Source organism: Merops nubicus, unplaced genomic scaffold (genome assembly GCF_000691845.1).
Source record: "Merops nubicus isolate BGI_N331 unplaced genomic scaffold, ASM69184v1 scaffold22512, whole genome shotgun sequence".
In the NCBI taxonomy this organism is placed as follows: Eukaryota; Metazoa; Chordata; class Aves; order Coraciiformes; family Meropidae; genus Merops; species Merops nubicus.
Window position 1 is genome coordinate 402 of NW_008593133.1, and position 20,472 is coordinate 20,873.

Sequence of the window (20,472 nt, forward strand, 5' to 3'; positions counted from 1 at the left end):
TGGGTGGGCTACTGCTGTTCCTTGGACTATGGTGAAGACAGCACTGACTGGCAACTGATAAACAGGTGGGTTTTTTTCTCCTAAGCAGCTTTGTGTGTGGACTTATTAACTTCAGCAATATCACAAGAATGAATTGCCGACTGCAATCTAAAAACCAAGTGCTGTTAGCTGCAATCATACAGCAATAATTGAGCACTCCTCAGCTGTTAGCCCAGTGCTTCTTTCAGTTTTTAGGAAAACAGAAGTGGTTTAGAGCATGCCAAGTAAGTAAGCTGATGCACCAGTCTTACAAATGAAGTAAACCAGGAGCTGAGGTATCTAGTGGTAAAAAGTCTAGCAAGGTGCTTACTCTCTTTGCTCATACAACTCAGGGATTTCAGTACTTCTGCTCAGAAGTACCAAAGCAGCAATTGCACAGATGTGTTAGGAAACTACCATAAATCAGTCTCAGCCAAAAGCAGCATGTGGAACTTCACCTGCCTCCTCTACAAAGAAGGTAAATCCTCCCCCCTCTGACATGCTTCTGGAGGGGTGGATTTTGTGCACTTTATTTTTCAGGTTGTGCCTCTGCACTGCTGTAGGCATTCATTATAAAAGTGGAAAGAGCAAGACTAGTGAGGTTTGAATTCAAAAGTGGGACTGAAATGATTGAGAAAACTGAAAATGGGAAGTTATGCTTCTCCCAGCTGCAGAAAACAGTGCCAGAAGCTGCTGATGCTGGTGTGCCCAGGGAACAGGCATACTGAAAGGCATTGTTAATTTGAATCATTAACTTATAATCACTTGCCTGTGTAAACATGTAATGGAAACGTAGCCACTGCCGTAACACGGAGTCAGTTATTCCTCTGTGAGCCATCTTCTAGGGAACTTCAACTTCAGAAACTGACCTAAGATGTCTTCTTTAACTTCAGAAAAGAGCACTTAACCTGTTCTTCTTGGCTAATTAGAACCAATTAGCCCTTCCTAAACTAATACATATGGTGTAAAATACAGACACCTTGGTGTCAGATACAACATCTTATGGAACTACTACAAGATATAAACCAGAGAATTCTTACAGCCACCTGTGATGCATTTTGTAGAAGCGTGTTGTTTGGTCAGTTTTCAAATTTTTATATTTTTCTGACAGAACATCCAATTTCACAAGAAAGCTGCAGAAAAAGAAAGAACGATCACAGTCCTTTATTAACAGAGCAGCATTTATACCTTTATGCTGCCAGTCAGGATACACAGAAAGTACAAGGATCCCCAAGACAGTGCAGTGATTTAAAGTGTTCTCTGCCAAACCCCATAGAGTTGACAAAAGCCATATACACTAACATCTGGAAGCAAAGACAAATGTTTGCTAGAACTTGAACACAGACATTAGAGACAAGTCAGTTATGGTAGGGAAGCACTGATGAATAGAAAGGCAATTTAAAACTTCTCTCTTCCCGGCCCTGCTGCCCCTTCTCTCATGTCTGAAATATATTATGCTCGTCTAAAGAAGAGGGAGAACTATTTGCTGTTAAAGTAATAAAACAAAGATTTTATTTTCCTAAATAAGCCTACTGCAATGTGTTATTTCCTTGAGATATTTAGGTTTTGCATCCAATTAAGATAAGTCCTTATAGAAAAATTCCTGTTTCCATTATTAAAAAAATATATACTTCCCACGTAAAACAAGACTTTTGATACCTTTTTGATCATTGAAAGACAACATAACATTAAACCACTGTAAATAATTTCAGGATTAATAATATCAGTGCCAATGTGAATGGTGTCACTGGAACGCCACCTGCTCCTACAGTTCAGAACTTTCCCACAGTAGGACTCTGGAAGTAGAGATGATGAACAAAGCACTATATATGAAGTCTTAAATCTAATATTTTACTTAATAAACTAAAAAAGTGAACCTAAGAATAAGGCACAAAAATTGCTTGCTAGGAAAAGAGTGTGTGCTCTTTTGAAACACTGCTAATTTTTAGGATTTGAGCTATTGCTGTCTCTTAATTGTCTGTAAAACTCAAGATTAACTGCTAATCTACAATGAAGGAAGGAAAAATAAATATTCTATCTTGGTCTTTCATGCAATTACTTTGTCTAAGTTCTAAAACGCTCCAGCTTTATCAACCGAGTTTCATGTACCGTGAAAAAAATATCAAAACCAATCTTTTGCTAATTTTCTCAATTTTGGATATCATAACAAATGATGTTAAAGCTGTACACTCTGTAACTTCAGTGTGCGTTAGAGACAAAACCTTCCAAAATGAAGTGGCTGAAATTTGTTTCCAAGGGTTGGCAAACAAAATCTGAAACTACTAACCGAAAACTGGGAAAACACTGAAATGATAGATCACCATGTTTTGTGATGTTAGAAACAAAGAAGTTCTCACAGAAGAAAAATACAAAAACTGTTGTCAATTTCTATTTTCTTTCCTTATATACATATTTTTTTTCCATTTACTGTGTGAGGTTTAAATAACAGTTTTACTAAGATACATAGATATTTGTATTGTGTGGATTTGCATTATTTGTGCTGTGGCAGTCTCTGCCTGCCAATATCATGTCCTGTGTTATTTATTATGTTGGCCACTGTAAGAATTCATGACCACCTATTTTACATTTGTCTGACAAGTAGCACCACAACTTCTATTCTACAACAGACTATGAGTCATTACCATACTGACTCCTCCTTCATATTAAGTACTGGCAGACTAATAAGAGCACCAAAACTTCATGACATTAAGCTATTTTTAAAAGACTCAACATTCAAAACTACATATTTTCTCATATTTATTTTGTAACTGTATTTTTCTAAAACATATTAAAATAGAAAAGATGTTCATCTGATTCATCATACAAAAAAAAGCCAACATAGTAATAAAATACTGAATATACGAAAGCACCAAAACAAAAATATTCATATTGGCAAAGACTCTAAGAATATATTTCTTGCAATTTTACAGTAAAGTGCTATTCAAAACACTCAAATTAAGGAATAGGCATTTTAATAGCATGGTTATTATTAGATTAGGGTTACAAATTACTTCGTTACCTTTCTCAACAAGACAACAACCCAGTTTGTTGGAAGCTAAGCATTTGAACTGCATACACATGAAAATAACCTAAAGAATAGCTTCACAGTAAGCAGTAAACAATGTTAAGTTGCCAACTCATTAAGAAAACCAAACACTGAGAAGCAAAGCAAACAGAAATGAGATTAGTGAAAAATTAAAAAATCTCATCTACTGAAGTCGGCAGACAAAACTAAATGATCTGTTACAAAGACCAATTTGTGACAAAAATTAATTCTAGTAAATTATTTTAAATTTTTAGAACTCGTTAAGAGTGAAAATTTTAAATGTATGAAATATACCATCAGTTTCCTTTTAAGTGTTTATCATTTTAATATACATATTTACAGCAAAGAGTACAATGAATCCTTGTTAGCATAACTTCTCACTAACTTCGTACACCATTTCTACAACAGTTTCTGAGAAATGGCAGATAACAGTTTTATGTTGCCTTCAACAATATTTAGTCTTCCTGACTTGATGCTTTTTTCATAAATTCACCAGTAATTTAGGCATATTGCACATCTCACACTAAGTTCTTACACTGACTATTTATTAGCCTTTTAATTAACCGATAATAGGTTGGGTCATCAAAACTCGATTCTCTCCCTCCTTCCACAATTTGACTAAGGGTTGGCTTTCAAAAAAAGTCAAACCAATGCAAAACAGGTAAGAACAGGAATAGTGTCTTATTGTAACTATTTTGCTAGTATCTTTGGAATCGAACAAGGGTTATATTCCTGGACAATATGGCTGTGCGTATATTTGGTAGGAAATATTTACAATAACTTTCATTCAGAAAAAGCACAAATAAAGAAGTTAACCCATGAAAGTAATGAGCCTAAATTACCAAACTTATTACCAATAGCAAATATCTTCCTTTGTATGTGCATGTACAAAGATTACATAAAAAAAACAACCTGTACTATAAAATTTCTGTCGATTTTCCTGAATAAACAGGTCAATCTTTGGAATACACTAAGTTGACTGCTTGTACCTTCTATGAGAGTAATTCAGAATGTAAGAATGACTATGCTGAAAAGGAATTAAATACTGTATTTAAAGTGGTTGACTAAAGGGAAAAAACCCTAAACAGCTTTAAACTATGTTGTATTTGGTTTCCTCCTTCCAGTTCAGTAGTATTTATCGAGTGGTACAGTAAAATATGCCCTAGTTCTAACATCTTCCTCATGCCCTGTTCTTCACATCAACTCTCAGTAATTTCCTTTGCTGGTCATTAATTTCTTTCCTTTTTTTTTTTATGCCCCCAAATTGTATCTTCGTTCATTGTTGTGGGCTCACAAACCTCATTTTGGCAGCTGCAGAATCCAAGCACAGCACTGCGATCTCTTCCACTCTACCCAGCCATGGCAGGCAGCACATCCAGTGCAGAGCAATTCTTTTCAGCTTCTCTGGCTGTACGCCAGGTAGAAGCAGAAGGCAACAACAGTAACAGACAGCAATGATAAAACCACCGACAACTGCTGGAACCAGAGGCAGCGATCAATCTGCTCTTGAAGTCTTTTATTAATCTGCAGTAAATGAGTTAGCTGAAAATAGAAATAGTTTCATTAAATTCAATTCACTGCACATGAAAGTACTCGTTAATGTAGAGCTATTTAGCCAACAATTATAAGCACAGGAAAAAAAAATTAAGACAGAAAAAAAAAAAAAGACAAAATACCCAAATCGCTTCTCTTAGTGACACCTTTTCTGTTGTTACATTTTTCTACTAAAGCAGCTTCAAATCTTAAGTTATAGATACCCCATACACTGCCTATATCAAGCAGGTGACATCTTTAGAGTATGAAGCAAAAGGTACTGGTGAGGCTCAGATCTGCCCAGATCTGCAATACATACAAGAGCAATGCGCAAACTGCACTGCAACTAGTATTTTATTAAACCATTAGCATTCAACAAAATTATTAAATCACTATCAGTGATTTTGCTACTTCCAGTTGCTAAGTCTGTTGAATAGTATAATTTATGAGTACCACAAAGGTTTACTAGTAATTCTTTTTGTATTGTGTTTTATAATTTTGTTCAATATTCAGCACAAAGGAATATGCTATTACCTGTATATGTAAATCTTCATTGGTTTTTGCTGGACTACTAAATGTGTTCTCTTTCAATGTCAAAGAAGAAGGCTTACTACTTTCTACAACGTGACATCTGAGCCTGCAAAAGGGGAAAAAATACACACCAAAGATCAGATGTAACATTAGATAATTAATAGTAAACAGTCAATCTAACAGGTATTATATATGCTTTTCATATCTTCTGGATGATTAATTTTCAAAATGGCACTATTTATGCAAGGAAGCTTAAGGTCACTCACATGATGTAAATTTTGTTTAATAGGGAAGTAGGGGATCAGCATTTGAAGCAAAGATAAAACAAGATTTAGGCATCAAGTCTTAAAAATACTATTTCCATGTTAAATTTGGCCATGGGGGGGTTAAGACAGCCCCAAAACCTGCCCCTCAAGACCCCCCCAAACTCAGGAAACATCTAAAGTAAAAACACAGACAAATTACTTTTTTTTTTAAAGATGAAACAGCATCTCAATATCATGGCTCTCAAACTTCTAGCTGAAAGAGAACTACAATGAACTTCTAGAAACGTAGGGTGTTCGCTAGATGGGAACAGATGAGAGAGCAGAGTAACAGGTATATGTAAAAGTGTATGGGGAAATGTATTTTCCTAGTAGCATTGTTCCACCATTGGATATGGAAAACACACATAGAAGCATGTGATAGGTTTTACAGCAATTTTCTACAAAACTCTGATTTTCCCCATCAGAAATGGAATATTTGTTAATACTGTCTAGAAAACAGATTTTCATTTCTGATGTATTCTTTCCTTGCTTATTTCTTTCTAGAAAACACAAGTAGCATGTTCTTACAAAAAAAAAAAAATTCTCCTGTCCATGTGTCACATCCATTCACATTTTTCCCACTTTTCATCAGCACAAGAACAACAATAAAAAGAGCGTGTGCAGAATAACATTACATTTTATGCATTAAAACCACTTCCAATCAGTTAAAACAGAGCAGAAGCCTCAGCAATGTACTTCAGTTAGTAAGCACACAACTGTGTTTTGGAGAATCTTTCACTGATTGTGATAGACAAGTGCTATGAATCAGCTAGATGACACTGGTTAAAAAAAAATCCCTCTCAACAGAGGGCCATATACTCACCTATGTTCCATCACTTTGGTTCTTGGGACTTCCTTCCAAAACTGAGTCAGTTCTGGCACACCTGCTCCAGAAGACTGTTCCATTTCTGCTGCCATTATAAGGAAACGGTCCTGCAGAGAAGCTGCAAAACCTGCCCTCAAAGGAACAAAAAAAGCAAAAGCGTGCTTAGATAAAATGACAACATTGCAAAGCACACAGAAGCACTTCTCAGCAAAAGCCTTATAAAGTAACAACTTGTTTATTGCAGGACATCAGACATAGACTTACTAGAAATAAAAATAATTAAATCATTCTTTAAGCTCAGTGATTTTGATTACACTTTGCCCAAAATTCTACAGTTTCATCTGAACAATTAAACAACAATCCAGAACTTTGTAAAGAATGCATTCTCCAGCCAAGTCACCTGTCCTTGCATCAATTTAGGAAGCTGATTTACCACAGATAAACTCCCAGCGTAATAGAGCACAAGTGAAAGAGCTGCCACTGTGATTTTGTTTCTTTGTAAGACAAGGAACAGAACAGGCTGCAGATAACAGCTGCTTATGCCTAAGTAGAGTAGTAAATCAGTATGGGCAGTTACTGAAATGTTGTCTGACATCTGTGGGTTTTTTTACAAATGGTAACATTCCCATACTTCAGTCAAGTAAACGTGAGTGTCAGTCAGTTTTACACCCCAGCAAACACAAAGGTTATTTTGTACATCCACAGCACCAGCCTGTTAATACAACTTGTCCAGACTTAAAAATGGTATTATAAGATGTTACCTACCACCATGAAGAGACACTATTATATCTAGTGATGTGCCAGGTTCACAGCTGCTGTTACTGGGCTTAACTCTGTATTTTTCAGGAGCAGTTGTTCTCACCTATACACAAGAAACAGCAAGCAAACATAATATTAAATGCATGCACAAATTACAACTGTCTCATAACCTCCCGCATTCTGTAATAACTAAAGTCTCCAAAAGCTTAAATACTAAGACATGGTAATACATAGAGTCTTTAAAATACTTTATTTTTTCTTATCTCTCAACTATTTTCATCCTTCCTTTTATAGTATATGCTGGTTTACTCTCTTTTATATTTTTTATATAAATATATCTTTAAAAATAGCCAAGAAGATCAAATGGAATACCTGTTAAGATTTTAACATGAAAGCACTGAAACATTAGTTATTTCTATGTGCAGAGAACACAAAGGATGTGGTGGAAAGCCAAATCAGCATGCAAGTCCATTCAGTATTTCTGCAATAAACGTAGCTGCATTGACTCATTTGATGGTGATATTTGCAGACAGAGGTGTATCATTTTGAAACACTACTAACTTGTTCCCAGTCAAGATTTAAAAAAGCAAAAAACTCTAAGAAAATGACTCTTCAATGCTCAGGCCTTTCCTTTTCAGGTAGTATTAGACACTTGCTAAAGAGCTAACTATCACCATAGCTCTTCAATAGTCAATAGTAATATAGGACTTCTGAGCACTATCTCCTATAGGGTAGTAACAGGCATAAATTCAGCCAGAAAATTTCTTTCATTGGCTTCAAACATCAGAACAATAAAAAATATAGACTGAAAAGGGGAGGGGAATAGTATTTCTTACCCCTTAGCCAAAACAAGAAAAAGTTACACCTTTAGTAGAGTAAATCAGGCCACACGTAAAACACTTACCTTAAAAGCTACTATGTTTTTAGTGACATTTGTGAGAACTATCAAACATTTCTTCTCTCCGGTTTCTTTGGACCCAAAATATAGCTCTTCTGCTGGGCTAGTAAGAAATTTAAAAATAATTAGTTTCTTCATATTGTTCTTACATGATAGAAAAAACCTGACTACACCTACAGGAAAACAAAATACTTTCAACCCTGAAGCTACAGTCATTATAAACAGTTTTTCACCTCAAAAAAGCTGTAAAAATAAGATGCAGAAATTTTGTAGTGAAGCTCAGGGTTGACTCATGACCACAAGCAGACCTGGGTGCCTCCACTCCCTTGGCTTCTTCCATCTGGAAGAGCATGACTACCTGCAATGGCAGGAATAGCCAACAGACTGTATAGTCACTTAGGCATCTGAAGAGTGGCGTGTCAAGGGAAAGCATCATTAATCGAATTTATGCTAATATTAAAGAGTATGAGGTGTCATGAACAGGGAGTAATTTGCATCTCATACATCTATTTTTGTAAAGGGTGTGGTTCACACACTAAGGGAGCAGGCAGATAGCTGTGAGTGGCAATCATTTCAACCACTACAGCTAAATTCACTTGTACTCATGAGTCACTCCTCACATACTTCTGGTGACGCATGCATGCATAAAGTTCTTGCTTGCTTGTAATTTTCTTGTGCCATTAGGAGAGTCATGCATGAAACATTTTAAACCAAACTAACAACTCATTTTCGAGTAAGCATTCAAATGAACACTATTAGGCAAAAAGTAGGGCATGCTCATATACTATAAGTTGAGAAAAAACTCAAGTAACAAGTGAAAAAATGGTTTCTTCCAATATGTCACATGAGAAGTACACAAAGAACTACCACTCTGTGCAGTCCTATAGAACTGCATATACTTTTGGCAGAAAATCTTTTTCAGAAAGTTACAATTTTTTTTCCCCCCTTCTCTATTTAGAATATCAATGTCATATTAGCTCAGCCTCCTCCTTAAAAGACCTCCTTTTACAGTACCAGTGCTTCTTTCTTCTCTCATTTGAAACAAGCCAGTTTCCTAGGGGAGATGAAAAATCCTTGCTCCTGTAGGGCAAGCCTGAACACCCATGCTAGGAGCAGTGTCCACGGGTGACCCTGTGCAAGGGGGGTTGTGGTGTGTGGGTGCCCTGTTCACAATTCGTTAGCCCACGTGACAGGAATGGTTTTTTTCCTTTGGGGAAGAAGGAAGTGTGCTGAGTGAGTCAAGAAACGGGTTTAGAAGAGATTACTAGGGGAATTATATCCCCTGCTCAGATTTTTTTTCATCTCCCAAATTCTCAACTTAAGTAACCATAAGAGTAAGGGAAGGAAGGGTTGTATTTACAGAGTATTTTGGTTACCCTAACTTGAATATTGCTGCTGTGTTACAGCAATTGCAAGATGAATAAGTGAGATAGGAAAGTGTTAACGAGCATCAAGACCAGCTACAAAACCTGCTCAGGAACGGAATGTTCCACCACCAGAGCCTGATCTTTCTTGTTCTACTACTAACTGTGGCTATTGACAAAAAAAATCCCAAGCCAACCCAAAACACACCCACACACCAAATCACCACAAACCACAAAAAAAGCACACAACACCACCACCCAAAACAGGCTTGGGGCTTCAGTACCACTGCTGCCTGTGAATCAGCCAGTTGCACAGTGAGTGGGTGGGTGGGTGGTGTGTAGTTGTTGAGAGGGTGGGATGTTTTGGCTTTAAATGAACAGCCAAGCTTTTTAATTTTTACAGAAACATTACTTTCTTTACTCTGATGTGTTTGGGGTAACCATTTCAGCTTGTACTAGAAATTCTCATTGCAACATGACTCGTCTTGACTAGTCTCTAGTCTTCTGCCAGACAGCACAAGTAAACTGCTGCTTTTTGTCTCACCAAGTAAATTCATTTATTGAGAAAGAAGGTCAGTAAAGATCAGGCCTTTGTAGTAAGGTACACAAGGGAAATGTAATAGCTGTCTACACCAGGGAGACAGATGACTAGTGAGTATGGCTTCAAATATGAGAAACAGAAGAGCACAAATATCTAGCTTTGGTCGTACACCAGAGCCAACAAGTCCTAAGCAGTAATAGGTAAGGAATATCCCTGCAGGTCAGTCCAAGGAGCCCTAAACAAGTCATCTCCAGAACCAGTTAAAGCAGCACAGGAATAATGTTGGTTCTCAGTGATCTCATGGTGCCAGAGCTGCTATGCCTCAGCTTCTCAGCCAGGCTCTGAGCTGCTCCCTTCACAGAGCAATGCTGGTATCAGCAAGGACACAGGCTAATTATAATGGCAGGGCTTATAGCCTCAGAGATAGGTGGGGCTGTGAGTAGTTATAAATGGCACTATATTATTAATTTCATAAATTTCAGCGTCCTGAGAGTTTCTGGGAACATAAAAACTAGTTCCAGCATCTACAGAGTTAGAATATTAATAAAGAGTAACAACTGCACATATTCTTTAAGATTTTTCTTCAAAACTAACCAAACAGCAAGAATGGAGTCACTAGTATTTTATTTTCCATGACAGTAAGGATTAACTAACAAGCATGAATTAGCATCTCTATACTTGACTAAGTTTACTCTTTCATGCAACTTAAATAAACTCCAACACTTCTAGTCCAATAGTAGAACTCAAAATATTTTAAGAGGAAAAAAATAAGGGGTGTGGGAAGGGTTTTGAGTGTTGTTTTTGTTTCAGGGTGTTTTTTTTGTTTGTTTTTTTTTGGTTTTTTTGTTGTTGTTGTTGTTGGTTGGTTCTGGTATCTTGTTGTTTTGGGGGTGTTTATTTTGGGGTTTTTGTTTTAGAAGTGGATGGAAGAACACAGCTGCTTTTTCCTACAGACAGAAAATTCTAAACATTCTTTTAAAAAAAAATCACAGTTTCAGAGCCTATGCCTTTGTCCTGCCATACAAAAAGCTAAGTCTATATAGAGGAGGTTTTTTGCACAAAGATTAATTTTCATTTCAAAACCAGGAAAATTTGACATGTACAAAATAATTTTTTTACGCTAATGAGCATGTCTTTATTCAAATTCATTACAAAACTAATTCAGTACAGCACTTACAAAATTAGCTAAGGAATTACCTATAAATTAGATATTTTCTTCATTCATCTAATAGCAAACTGGAAGTGAAAATAAAAGTTAACATCTAAATCTGTTTCTAAACAAGCATCTTAATCTGAAAGGCAGTGAAAGAAAATGTGATACTGGGTAACTGATTTTTTACCCCCCTTAGTTTAATGATAAAAAGATTAACTGCAAGATGTAATCATCTTCTGAGCAGATATGCCATTTATACAGAGCACTTCCCACACAAAGTAAGTTAGATTCATTCATTAAGTTTAATGGGTGCAAACTACTATTGTAGACATTTACACCATCTAAAGTTAATTTAAGCAAGGTTTAACAGTGAAAGCTGCCTGAGTAAATGCATTGATTTTCCTTAAGCCAATGCAATCAATGTCAAATCATTGTTCTCATTACAGATAAGCACAGGTTTAACTAAATCCAAAGTTTCTCAACTTTGGATTCTTAAAAGGATGTTTATAACTTGTTTTTGCCTAACAGTCTGAAAAAAAATAGTTTATTTTAAAAATCAACTAGTTCAGCACTCAAGTGTCCAAGGCACATTGTAAAGAAATTAAATTTTTATTACCTGATATGTAATAAAGGTCCTTTAAAAGTGGTTAATGCTTTCTTTGCATTTTTTGGTTTGATCTCTGTTTTGTCAGTTTCCTCTGATTTGGAAATTTGTTCTATAGAATTCATCTGAGTAAAAATGATAGTTGTAATGATTAACTAGAAATCAGGGTTAAACAATGTAACAGAATCATGCAGGTATTTCCAAAATTATGAGGAGGCTTATTTCAACAATTTGTACATTACAGACCAAGCTAAGTATGTATTAATTCCATGAAGCTGCTTAAGTCCACTAAATAAGACATTTTGTTATAGAAGTCACATCATATATTAAACATGCATGAAACAAAACTTCTGCTTTGTTTCCTCCCCCACCATGTACTTTTCTGATACCCAAGTTGGTTATTTTTGAAAACTGCAGACACATTAAGCTACAGTACTTCAGCTATCTAAGATTAGAGCACTGATGTTATTCTTCCACAGCAAAACTTTTCAGTTAAAAAAGGCACCCCAAATCACTGCAACACTGAAAAGGAAACACAACAACAATTCCACACTTTATTGCATTGCTGAGCTGCTAAACATATCTTCACTGCTTATAGATGGAACTCTGAAGTCTTGGAGAACTAATAAAAGAAATAATGTGGATTGAACTGGTGCATCCAAAACTGCAGGAGAGTTAGGCTCCGAGGATTCTCTTTTATTACATGAAGAAAATACGTGTCAGCAGGCCTGCACATTTTATGATTAAAAAAAAAACAAAAGAATGAACTCTGGAATTAAGTGTGAGGGGAAATAACAAAACAGGGCAAGGGGAAATACTGAAGACTGGAAGAAATAGTGACATCACAACTCAAGATCAGCTAGCAATAGCTTGCTTAGTCTTGTTTTTATTCTAATTAAAATACACAGAGAAGACATGAAGAGAATTCAGTTTATGTAAATTTGAAATATGGGAATGAAAGGAATACATTTAACAGAAAATAAGTTTTATAAAAAGAAACCACAGAGCAATTTCATTTAATAATGACAGTTATAGTAGGAGGTTAGCATGTAAATACACTGCTCTAGTGTTGGGCTTTATTCTACATAAATCTAACCAGAATTACCAGTAATATTTTCATGTTACGATAGCACACAGTGATGGTGGAGGCATTTACAGGACAGGCACTTACAAACCTATATCACTCAAGGCTTCCTCTACTCTGTGGAAGGAAACAGGCCCTTCTATATGAGATAAGGAGGCGGCATACATATATAAATCAGATAAATTCTTAGTGGTGACAAGAGTCAGCATATAAAGACTGGTAGTGCAGTAAATAATGAGGACAGTTATCTCACAGATCACTTGAAATCTGCTAGTTTGGAAGCTGGCCTTATTAAAAAATACTTAAAATGTTTATATTTAGAAACAGTCAAAAAAATTAATTTTGAAATAAGAAATGCCAACCATTCTAAGACAATAAGGGAACATTTCTGAAAAATACATTTTGGAAGAGAATGTAACATGGAAAGGGCAAACTATGGTGTACATGCTGTGGAAGAAATAGCAAGTATTGTTCTTAAATGTGCAAACAGAAGAATTGTTGAGTTGAAGCAAAACAATCTACTTTTTACAAAACAATACCAATAGCAATGAGATGTGGCCTTTTAAAGGTATGTTAAAGGTAAGGCCTTAAACATGCCTTATGGTTAATTGATACATGTTGAGCATAAATAGCAATCTTAGTTCACTGAAAAAGTTGAGTAGCAGCTTGATTACACTGTATAACAGAAAAAAAATCATAAACCAAATCATTATTTTTAAGAGTGTCTTTAAAAAGTAAATAAAGATATCTTAAGTAGAAACTGAAGTCAACCAAGGAAATTAACGACAAACTTTGAGGCTATTAAGCACGAAAGCAAACACACACACCAAACAGAAAATTCCACTTCTCTGTATCTGAGAATCAGAGTCTGGGAAGATGTGCTACAACTAAAACAGCTACTGAGTCTAATGGTCAGGAAGTCACCATAGTTATATAATGCTTCCTTTTGACCTTAAGGTCAGCAGTATTACCTCTTTTGAATAGCTAGCCAAGTTGCAAAGAACATCTGGACTACTTCAAGTCAGCTGTTTGTTTCAAACTACTCTAACAAAAAGCTTAGTGGTAAATGAAACTGAACATAATATTAAAGCACTCTATTAAACAGAGGTCTTGCAATTCATATTCCAAAATTATGGCACCAAAGTGGTGAATTTCAGAGTTTTCCTCTTATTTTCAGGAGCAATATCCCCACTGACTATCATTGCATATTCCCAAATATCATTTCATATGGACTTCTGCAAAACAATGCCTTTGTATTTCTGGAACAGCACCTCTACAGGAAGATTACATTGTGAAACAGGACTGATGGATTATAGGTACAATTTCCCCTGAGAGTAAATAAAAACTCTTATATGTTGAGATGTTATCAATAATTTAAGAAAAGCTAACACTCAGTAAAATATAAATATTTAACTGTTAATATTTTCTCAAGTACATACTACTTAAGTATCTGAGGAAACCAGACGTTTAAGATGTTTACCACTAGATATCACAAGACTAAAAATAAACCAACTAGAAAGTCATAAACTTTGAAACCAAAACACAAAACCCATTTAGATTTTACTGTACAGTTCACTATAATCCAGAGACACACTAAATATTTGGTACACATTTTACTCATTCAGAAGCATGAAACTAGTCTTAACAGACTAAGAAGAAAGGTTAAAACTGCAGATATCATTTTCAGTTTTACTGAGTTCTTTTGTCAAACTGGAGGGCAGAGAACAATAAAATGTTAAAGAAACAGCCACAGAAAGTTAGACAAGAAACAAAAATTATGCTTCCTGTCCCACTTTGTAACCATTTAATTAGTTCTTGTCTCAACCTTCAGAGTTAGATACCTTTTTCTGATTAAGGTTTTGTTCTTCATTCAGCTCTCCAGCATCCTTGGTGTCTGTATCTATCTCTTCTTTACTTTCATGCTCATCTTCACTAGTAATGGGCCCATTTTCACATAAAGGTGTTTGAAAGTCATCATCAACCAATGGGGGATAACTGTATTTGAAAGAATCCTAAAACATAAGGAGATTTTTTTTAAAGGACCAGTTATTTAGGAGGATGAGACGTGCCTTATTCTTTTAATGAAAAGACTATTTTTTTTTTTCCCCCCATGACTAGTATGTTTCATGTGTCCATTTTTAGTTTGACTCCTGTGCAGAAAGCTGATACTGCCAGTAGTATTTTATCATAATTAACAGACAAATAAGTACAGTCACCCATTGAACCTACTAAATTGTAACTACTATTGTAACTACTATTGTTATTTATAGTTACAGTAGAACTGCAGAATCTGGTTTATCAAGGATCAGCATTCAGAGTCTTAATGTTGAAGTTTTGTTCCTAGCTATAGGAAATGTGGTTTAAAATCTATGGCAACTATTTCTGAAGAACATTGCAGAAATTATGAAAAACTTCAGTTTTATTTTAAATTTAATTTCATAACAGCCACAGTTTAAAAAAATGAAACAAAAAAAAGCCCACAAAACAACTGAAAACCAACCCCCAAATTTAACCCAGCCTGTGGGCCTTGAACATGTCCTGCAACTCAGAGCTCAGCATTGGGAATGCCAAGTCACTTTAAAGACCATATTCAGGACACCTAAGTAGAAGCAGCATACTGAAGCTTTCAGCATTTCTACACTAAAGGTATCTTTTCTATTGGAAGACCAGTAAAAAACAGGTTTTGCTAACTAGAAATTTCTAGACATTCTCAAAATAGTTAGAAATTCTAATGCTACAGTTTTCAAACAGAATTCTCTCTTCCTACACCATTTTCAAACAGTTTTAAACCTCAAATAAACTGAATTAGTCTTGTCAGCTTTTCCATTGAAGGAGGAAAGTAACGGCTTTGACTCCTGTCAGGCAGACTCCAGATATGCCCAAAGTTACTGAACTAAAAGGCATTTCAACAGAGCTCTCCATAAGCAAGTATGTTTTCTCAAAACAAAGAATGACGTGAAAAAAAAAAAAAAGGAAAAACCGTAGATGGGGCCATTCAAAGGAATCCCAAACAAAATAATGTACTTTCTACTAATCTATAATCAAACTCTACATCTCTCATTCAGGCTGAAGCAACAGTTACAGACCCTTAGGTGAATGAAACAGGTATCCATTGTCTCAAGCAATATCCTACAAAGGGCCTAAAGGACAAGCTTTAAGTATTAATAAGAAGAATAAGAAGAAAAGACCCCAGACTGTTAGAAATATTACAGTAGGCTTGCAGAATATTGACATATTCCCTTTCCAAACACAAGGCAGAAATAACCAGGTTACCCTTAGCCAATCCAGCATGTGATGAAGGGCGTATGACAGTGACCTTAATACAGAAATGTTAATTTTGCTGCACTTTTCACTTGGCCACACTAATCCATGATGCTGGATGGCTCCAGCAGCTGAACAGAATCTCATCACTGGGACAACTCAAAGTCCCACACTTCCCAGTAACTGTCCCTAAGTTTCAGAGACATGGGTTTATCTACTAACAAAGTGACAACCTCAGATATATCCATTCCAGAGACTTTCTTTTATAACAGATGTAGGTATTTTGGCAATTGTGGCAGTGACATCTTAAATCAAGGTACTGATATGTCCTAGAATAACATGACTACGAAATCCCATGCAAAATGCCCAGTGATGTCTTAACATCAGGACACTGACCTATAAAGAAGTAATTCCAAGAAAACAAGCTATGGGTTACCAATTCAGATACCCAGGTGAAGAGTACAGCATTCTAGTTGCATACATGGCTTAATACTGGCATCAGTGGAGGGAATCTTGAGCAATTCAACCCTGTTAAATCCATCTGACAAACAAAAACGGGGCAACTGCAAACTAAAATCCTACTGTATGTTCATGTCTTACACCAATGTATGCATTGTATGGACATGAATCTTGCACAAAATGTTACTGAAGCAGCAACGGATCTCCTGGCCAGTCATAAACACGTACGCCTTAAGAGCTGGACTGTTTTGCCATCAAGAGCTAAAAATGATGGAATGTGGAATACAAGACTGGGAATCACACGAAAACAATGACTTAATATACATTTATTATTAAATGAAAACAATTAGCAAGTGGTGTTTGTGCACCTCACCCTAATTTTTCAGACTGCTTATCATTAGCTTGATCCTAAATCTCTTTTGGGCAATTCTGACAAGTTCTCCAATACAAACCTGCTATAAAAGAGGGACTTCTGTGCATTGCAGACAAGAACAACTCGAAGTTAAGTACATTGTGTATAGCCCATCTTGATTAGCAACGTGGCAATAGCCACAGCCAACAGTCAGTGATGAGGTCTGAAATGGAACTTAAATTATATTTGCATTCCAGAGTTCATCACAATCCAAATTTCTGTTTCTCATAATTAATTTTAATGCTTTTGATATTATGGAGTGACCTTTGTCCACTAATGGTCTAAAATTAAGTAATTTTCCTCCTCCTCAGCTGGCTGACAGTTGAAGGCTTTTCATGCTAAGAAAAGCCTCAGATTTATCATTTACATGACCCTGAGCCAGAGTAAAGACAAAACACACTTAAACATAACTTGACTGAGATCCTGAAGATTGAAGGCTTCTGACAGAAGCAAAGTAATCATTGACTCCAAGTTCAACATTATTAATTCTACTTCCAAAACGGTCTTTTCTGTTAATTCCAAAACTACTGTAAGATTCTTTTTGGATACCCATTGCACTAACATTACCTTCCCAATGTTACTAGCCAAATGACTTGCTCCACTAGTTGTTTATGTCTGATTCTGCCAGGATGGATTCTAGTAGGGGCCATAGCAAAACAGATGAGTCTGCTGATGGCTACTGTACTGAGAACAAGAGATGCACAGATATGCTGTGCTTTTCACTTGCATTAGGGTAGTTGCAAATATGGTAACTTGTTCCTCAATGAGTGGAAACCAAAGGCGACAGAAAGAATTGGAAGGAGGCAAACAATAAGCCAAACACTTGAAGGGAGAATAGAAGGAAATAATTTGTTCAAGCCAGATACTGTCTTAAAACCAAACAGGCCTGACAACACTAATAACTAGTGAATGTACCCTATCTACTTGCCTCAAGAGGAGGTGAGGTTAACCACCTCAGGAAAAGTTAAATTTGAGAAAAGGCCAGCAAGTTTTCTGTCTTCCAGTCACTGAAAAACTCCTTGCTGTCAGAGAAATGAAAAATCCTGCTTCACTCTATGCACTAAAGAACTCTTTGGAAGGAAGATGCAGAGCACAATTCTGGAGTTGAGTATTTGCTCACAGTGCTTCCAGATGATGATAACTCTGAGGTTAAAAGTTCGAAACAGTCATCAAGTGGCTAAATACCAAAAAAACTCAATTAGACAAAACATGTGTTGACTCAAAATACAGGCCTTTTAACTCCTAGAGATATAGCCGTTTTTCTGAAAGTGACAAGATCTTTGGAATCTTTGTTAATCAATTTTATTCCTATCCTACTAATTTATTTGTCACTGCAACTTACTACCACATACAAGTGGCTTGTATAAGCTGTCTCCATGATTACGGAACTTGTTAATTCTCTTAGGAGATGGGCAACATGGAGCCACCTTGTTCAACAACCTCTAAATGGCAATGAGACCTTCCAGTACCAAGACAGGAAAAAGGATGACTTCATGTGCTCAGCCAAGACACTGCAAGAGAATGTTTAGCAGACCCAAAAGTTCTTTAAAGACGTAAGTAGCTATCAAGTGTGATGGTCTAAAAAGCAGACAGGAGACACTTAGGTCTAAGAAAGAAGAAAAGAACCTCCCCTCTATTCCAACTATAGGACACCACCATGGAAGCCACGCCCAGAACCACTCCTGTACCCCATTCGAATCCTTACTGAAGTCAATTCAGGCATCATTAGCCCTTCAACAACCTCTCCTCAAGTTCCACAATGTCAGCTTTCTTTAACATGAGAAAGTTCTTTTATGAGATTAGGAAGTTTGGGCAGCAATTTTTCAGAGAGGAAAAGGGTATCTTTTCTTCAAGTCTCATGCGAAAGCATTTTTTGAAGTCTACTTTAACAGCAGTCAAACAAAAACCAAGACAACTTAAGTCTTTTATATCCCCAAAACAAGTTTCATGTCTTGGCTACCAGAACTCTACTTTTAGTTTATATAAAAAACAAATCAAACCACGGGGAAAAGAACAAGTTAAGAAATAACTCCTCTACAATAGGCTTACTCCGCTACCCTGAATGGTTTACAAAAACTTTAAAGAAAAAAAACTTTTCTGTGAATTCTACTATAAAGATTATGCAAACTGGTTTATTAGTTTTGTGAAATGTGAAAGCCGTACAAATGTTTGTGCTGTTTTACTATTTAGATTGCACTAGAATAGGAACCAGGTTCTGTTGAAGTGATATTGGGTTGCCACTTTTTGGAACTCTCATATAATCTTAAAAAAGTATCTTCTACAGCCATGTCTTAAGATAGAGCCCTAGAGACAATAAAGGAAAAGTAATTGCAATATGATGGCCTTTCCCTAATCATAGCTATGGAGCAGGATGAGAACTCTGAGGGCCGTGAAACCTATTTTCCGTTCACAGAACTTGTTTCATGAGCCAACACATAATCCCTAATTTGCCAGATGTGAGAAAAAAAAAGAAGGAAGAATGATACTTAAAATGATTTTTTTTTTTTTTAAAGACCTGAAAAATTAAATGTTTTCCAATGACTTGAAAGTGAATGAATGATTCAGAAAAACTATTTTGGTACTTCAAGAATGCCAGATATCAAATTCTCATAAAGTTAACCTATTTTATATTAATGTGATTTGCAAACTATTCACAGAACAATTTCAAGAAATTACATGTTCCCGAAGTGCCCACTCTCAACCCCATATATGTAATTTATATACATTTCTCCATCTATCACAAATGTTAATATACTTACAGTTCCACCCATGTGAGGTGGCAGATACTCTCCACCGATGTACTCCTGTACATCACTCTTGTTCGTGAACTTCAACATGCTGATTGCATCTGGGCCAAGCCAACCCTTCACAATTTTAAAAGCAGCTTTAAAACAAAACAAAGGTACACGAATTGTCAGGAAGGGTTTTTTTCTCCAGTGTACTGCTAGACCTTCTAGAATACAAGTGAGCTACATCCCATAAGTCATCACAGGCCCTGCTCTGAAAATATCTATTAATAATAGGGATAAGCAGTGCAAAAAAAAAAGTTATTTACAGAGGAAATATTTCATGGACATCCAAAATACAATGCTAGAAGGAAAAACAATGTATGCAAAGTATAGCAGACACAGTATGCAACTTATAAATTGACAGATGGAAGATGCACGTTTAACAAATTCCACCCCTCTGTATCTACACAGAGCAGAAAAATGCTTCCTATTTATGCTCCTAATTTAAATTACCACAGTCTAAAAATCTCAACCAAATCAAACAACTCACCATTCATTATCCATGGCATTTCAAAAATCACTATTTTTGCTGAAAAGACAAAAAGAAATGGAAATAAACTGAACACCAAGCATTATGTACACGTACATTTAAGAGGAAGCACAGCAATAATAATAATTTAAAAAGTGACCACACATTTTTAGAAACCTCCATGCTTACTTCCCAATAGAAACAATTTTGTGCAACTCTTCTGAACATGTATAAATTAATTTCTATTACTATATAAAAACATCAGTTGTTTGCTTGGAAAACAGCTAATAAAATTCTAATTTATACATTGTTTATATACTTATCTGGCATGTTACTTTTCTGACATACTGTCACTAATAAATAATCTTCCCAAATGGGGCAGAGAAAGGTAAGATCTCAACCTTATGAAGAAAGGGAAAG

The 20,472-nt window shown here is 35.9% G+C and overlaps 1 protein-coding gene across 1 annotated transcript in view; it reads right to left on the reverse strand.

The window, feature by feature from the left end:
- Positions 1-4,459: 4,459 nt before the first annotated feature.
- MOSPD2 (motile sperm domain containing 2) overlaps positions 4,460-20,472 on the reverse strand; it is a 26,682-nt gene continuing 10,669 nt past the window's right edge. Inside the window, exons 5-13 of the mRNA XM_008935377.1 lie at positions 20,074-20,112; positions 19,554-19,678; positions 14,504-14,674; positions 11,591-11,703; positions 7,923-8,019; positions 7,025-7,121; positions 6,257-6,386; positions 5,132-5,234; positions 4,460-4,606 (exon numbers count right to left, since the gene is read on the reverse strand). Coding sequence (XP_008933625.1) covers positions 4,460-4,606; positions 5,132-5,234; positions 6,257-6,386; positions 7,025-7,121; positions 7,923-8,019; positions 11,591-11,703; positions 14,504-14,674; positions 19,554-19,678; positions 20,074-20,112 — 1,022 coding nt within the window. The remainder of the gene's footprint in view (positions 4,607-5,131; positions 5,235-6,256; positions 6,387-7,024; positions 7,122-7,922; positions 8,020-11,590; positions 11,704-14,503; positions 14,675-19,553; positions 19,679-20,073; positions 20,113-20,472) is intronic.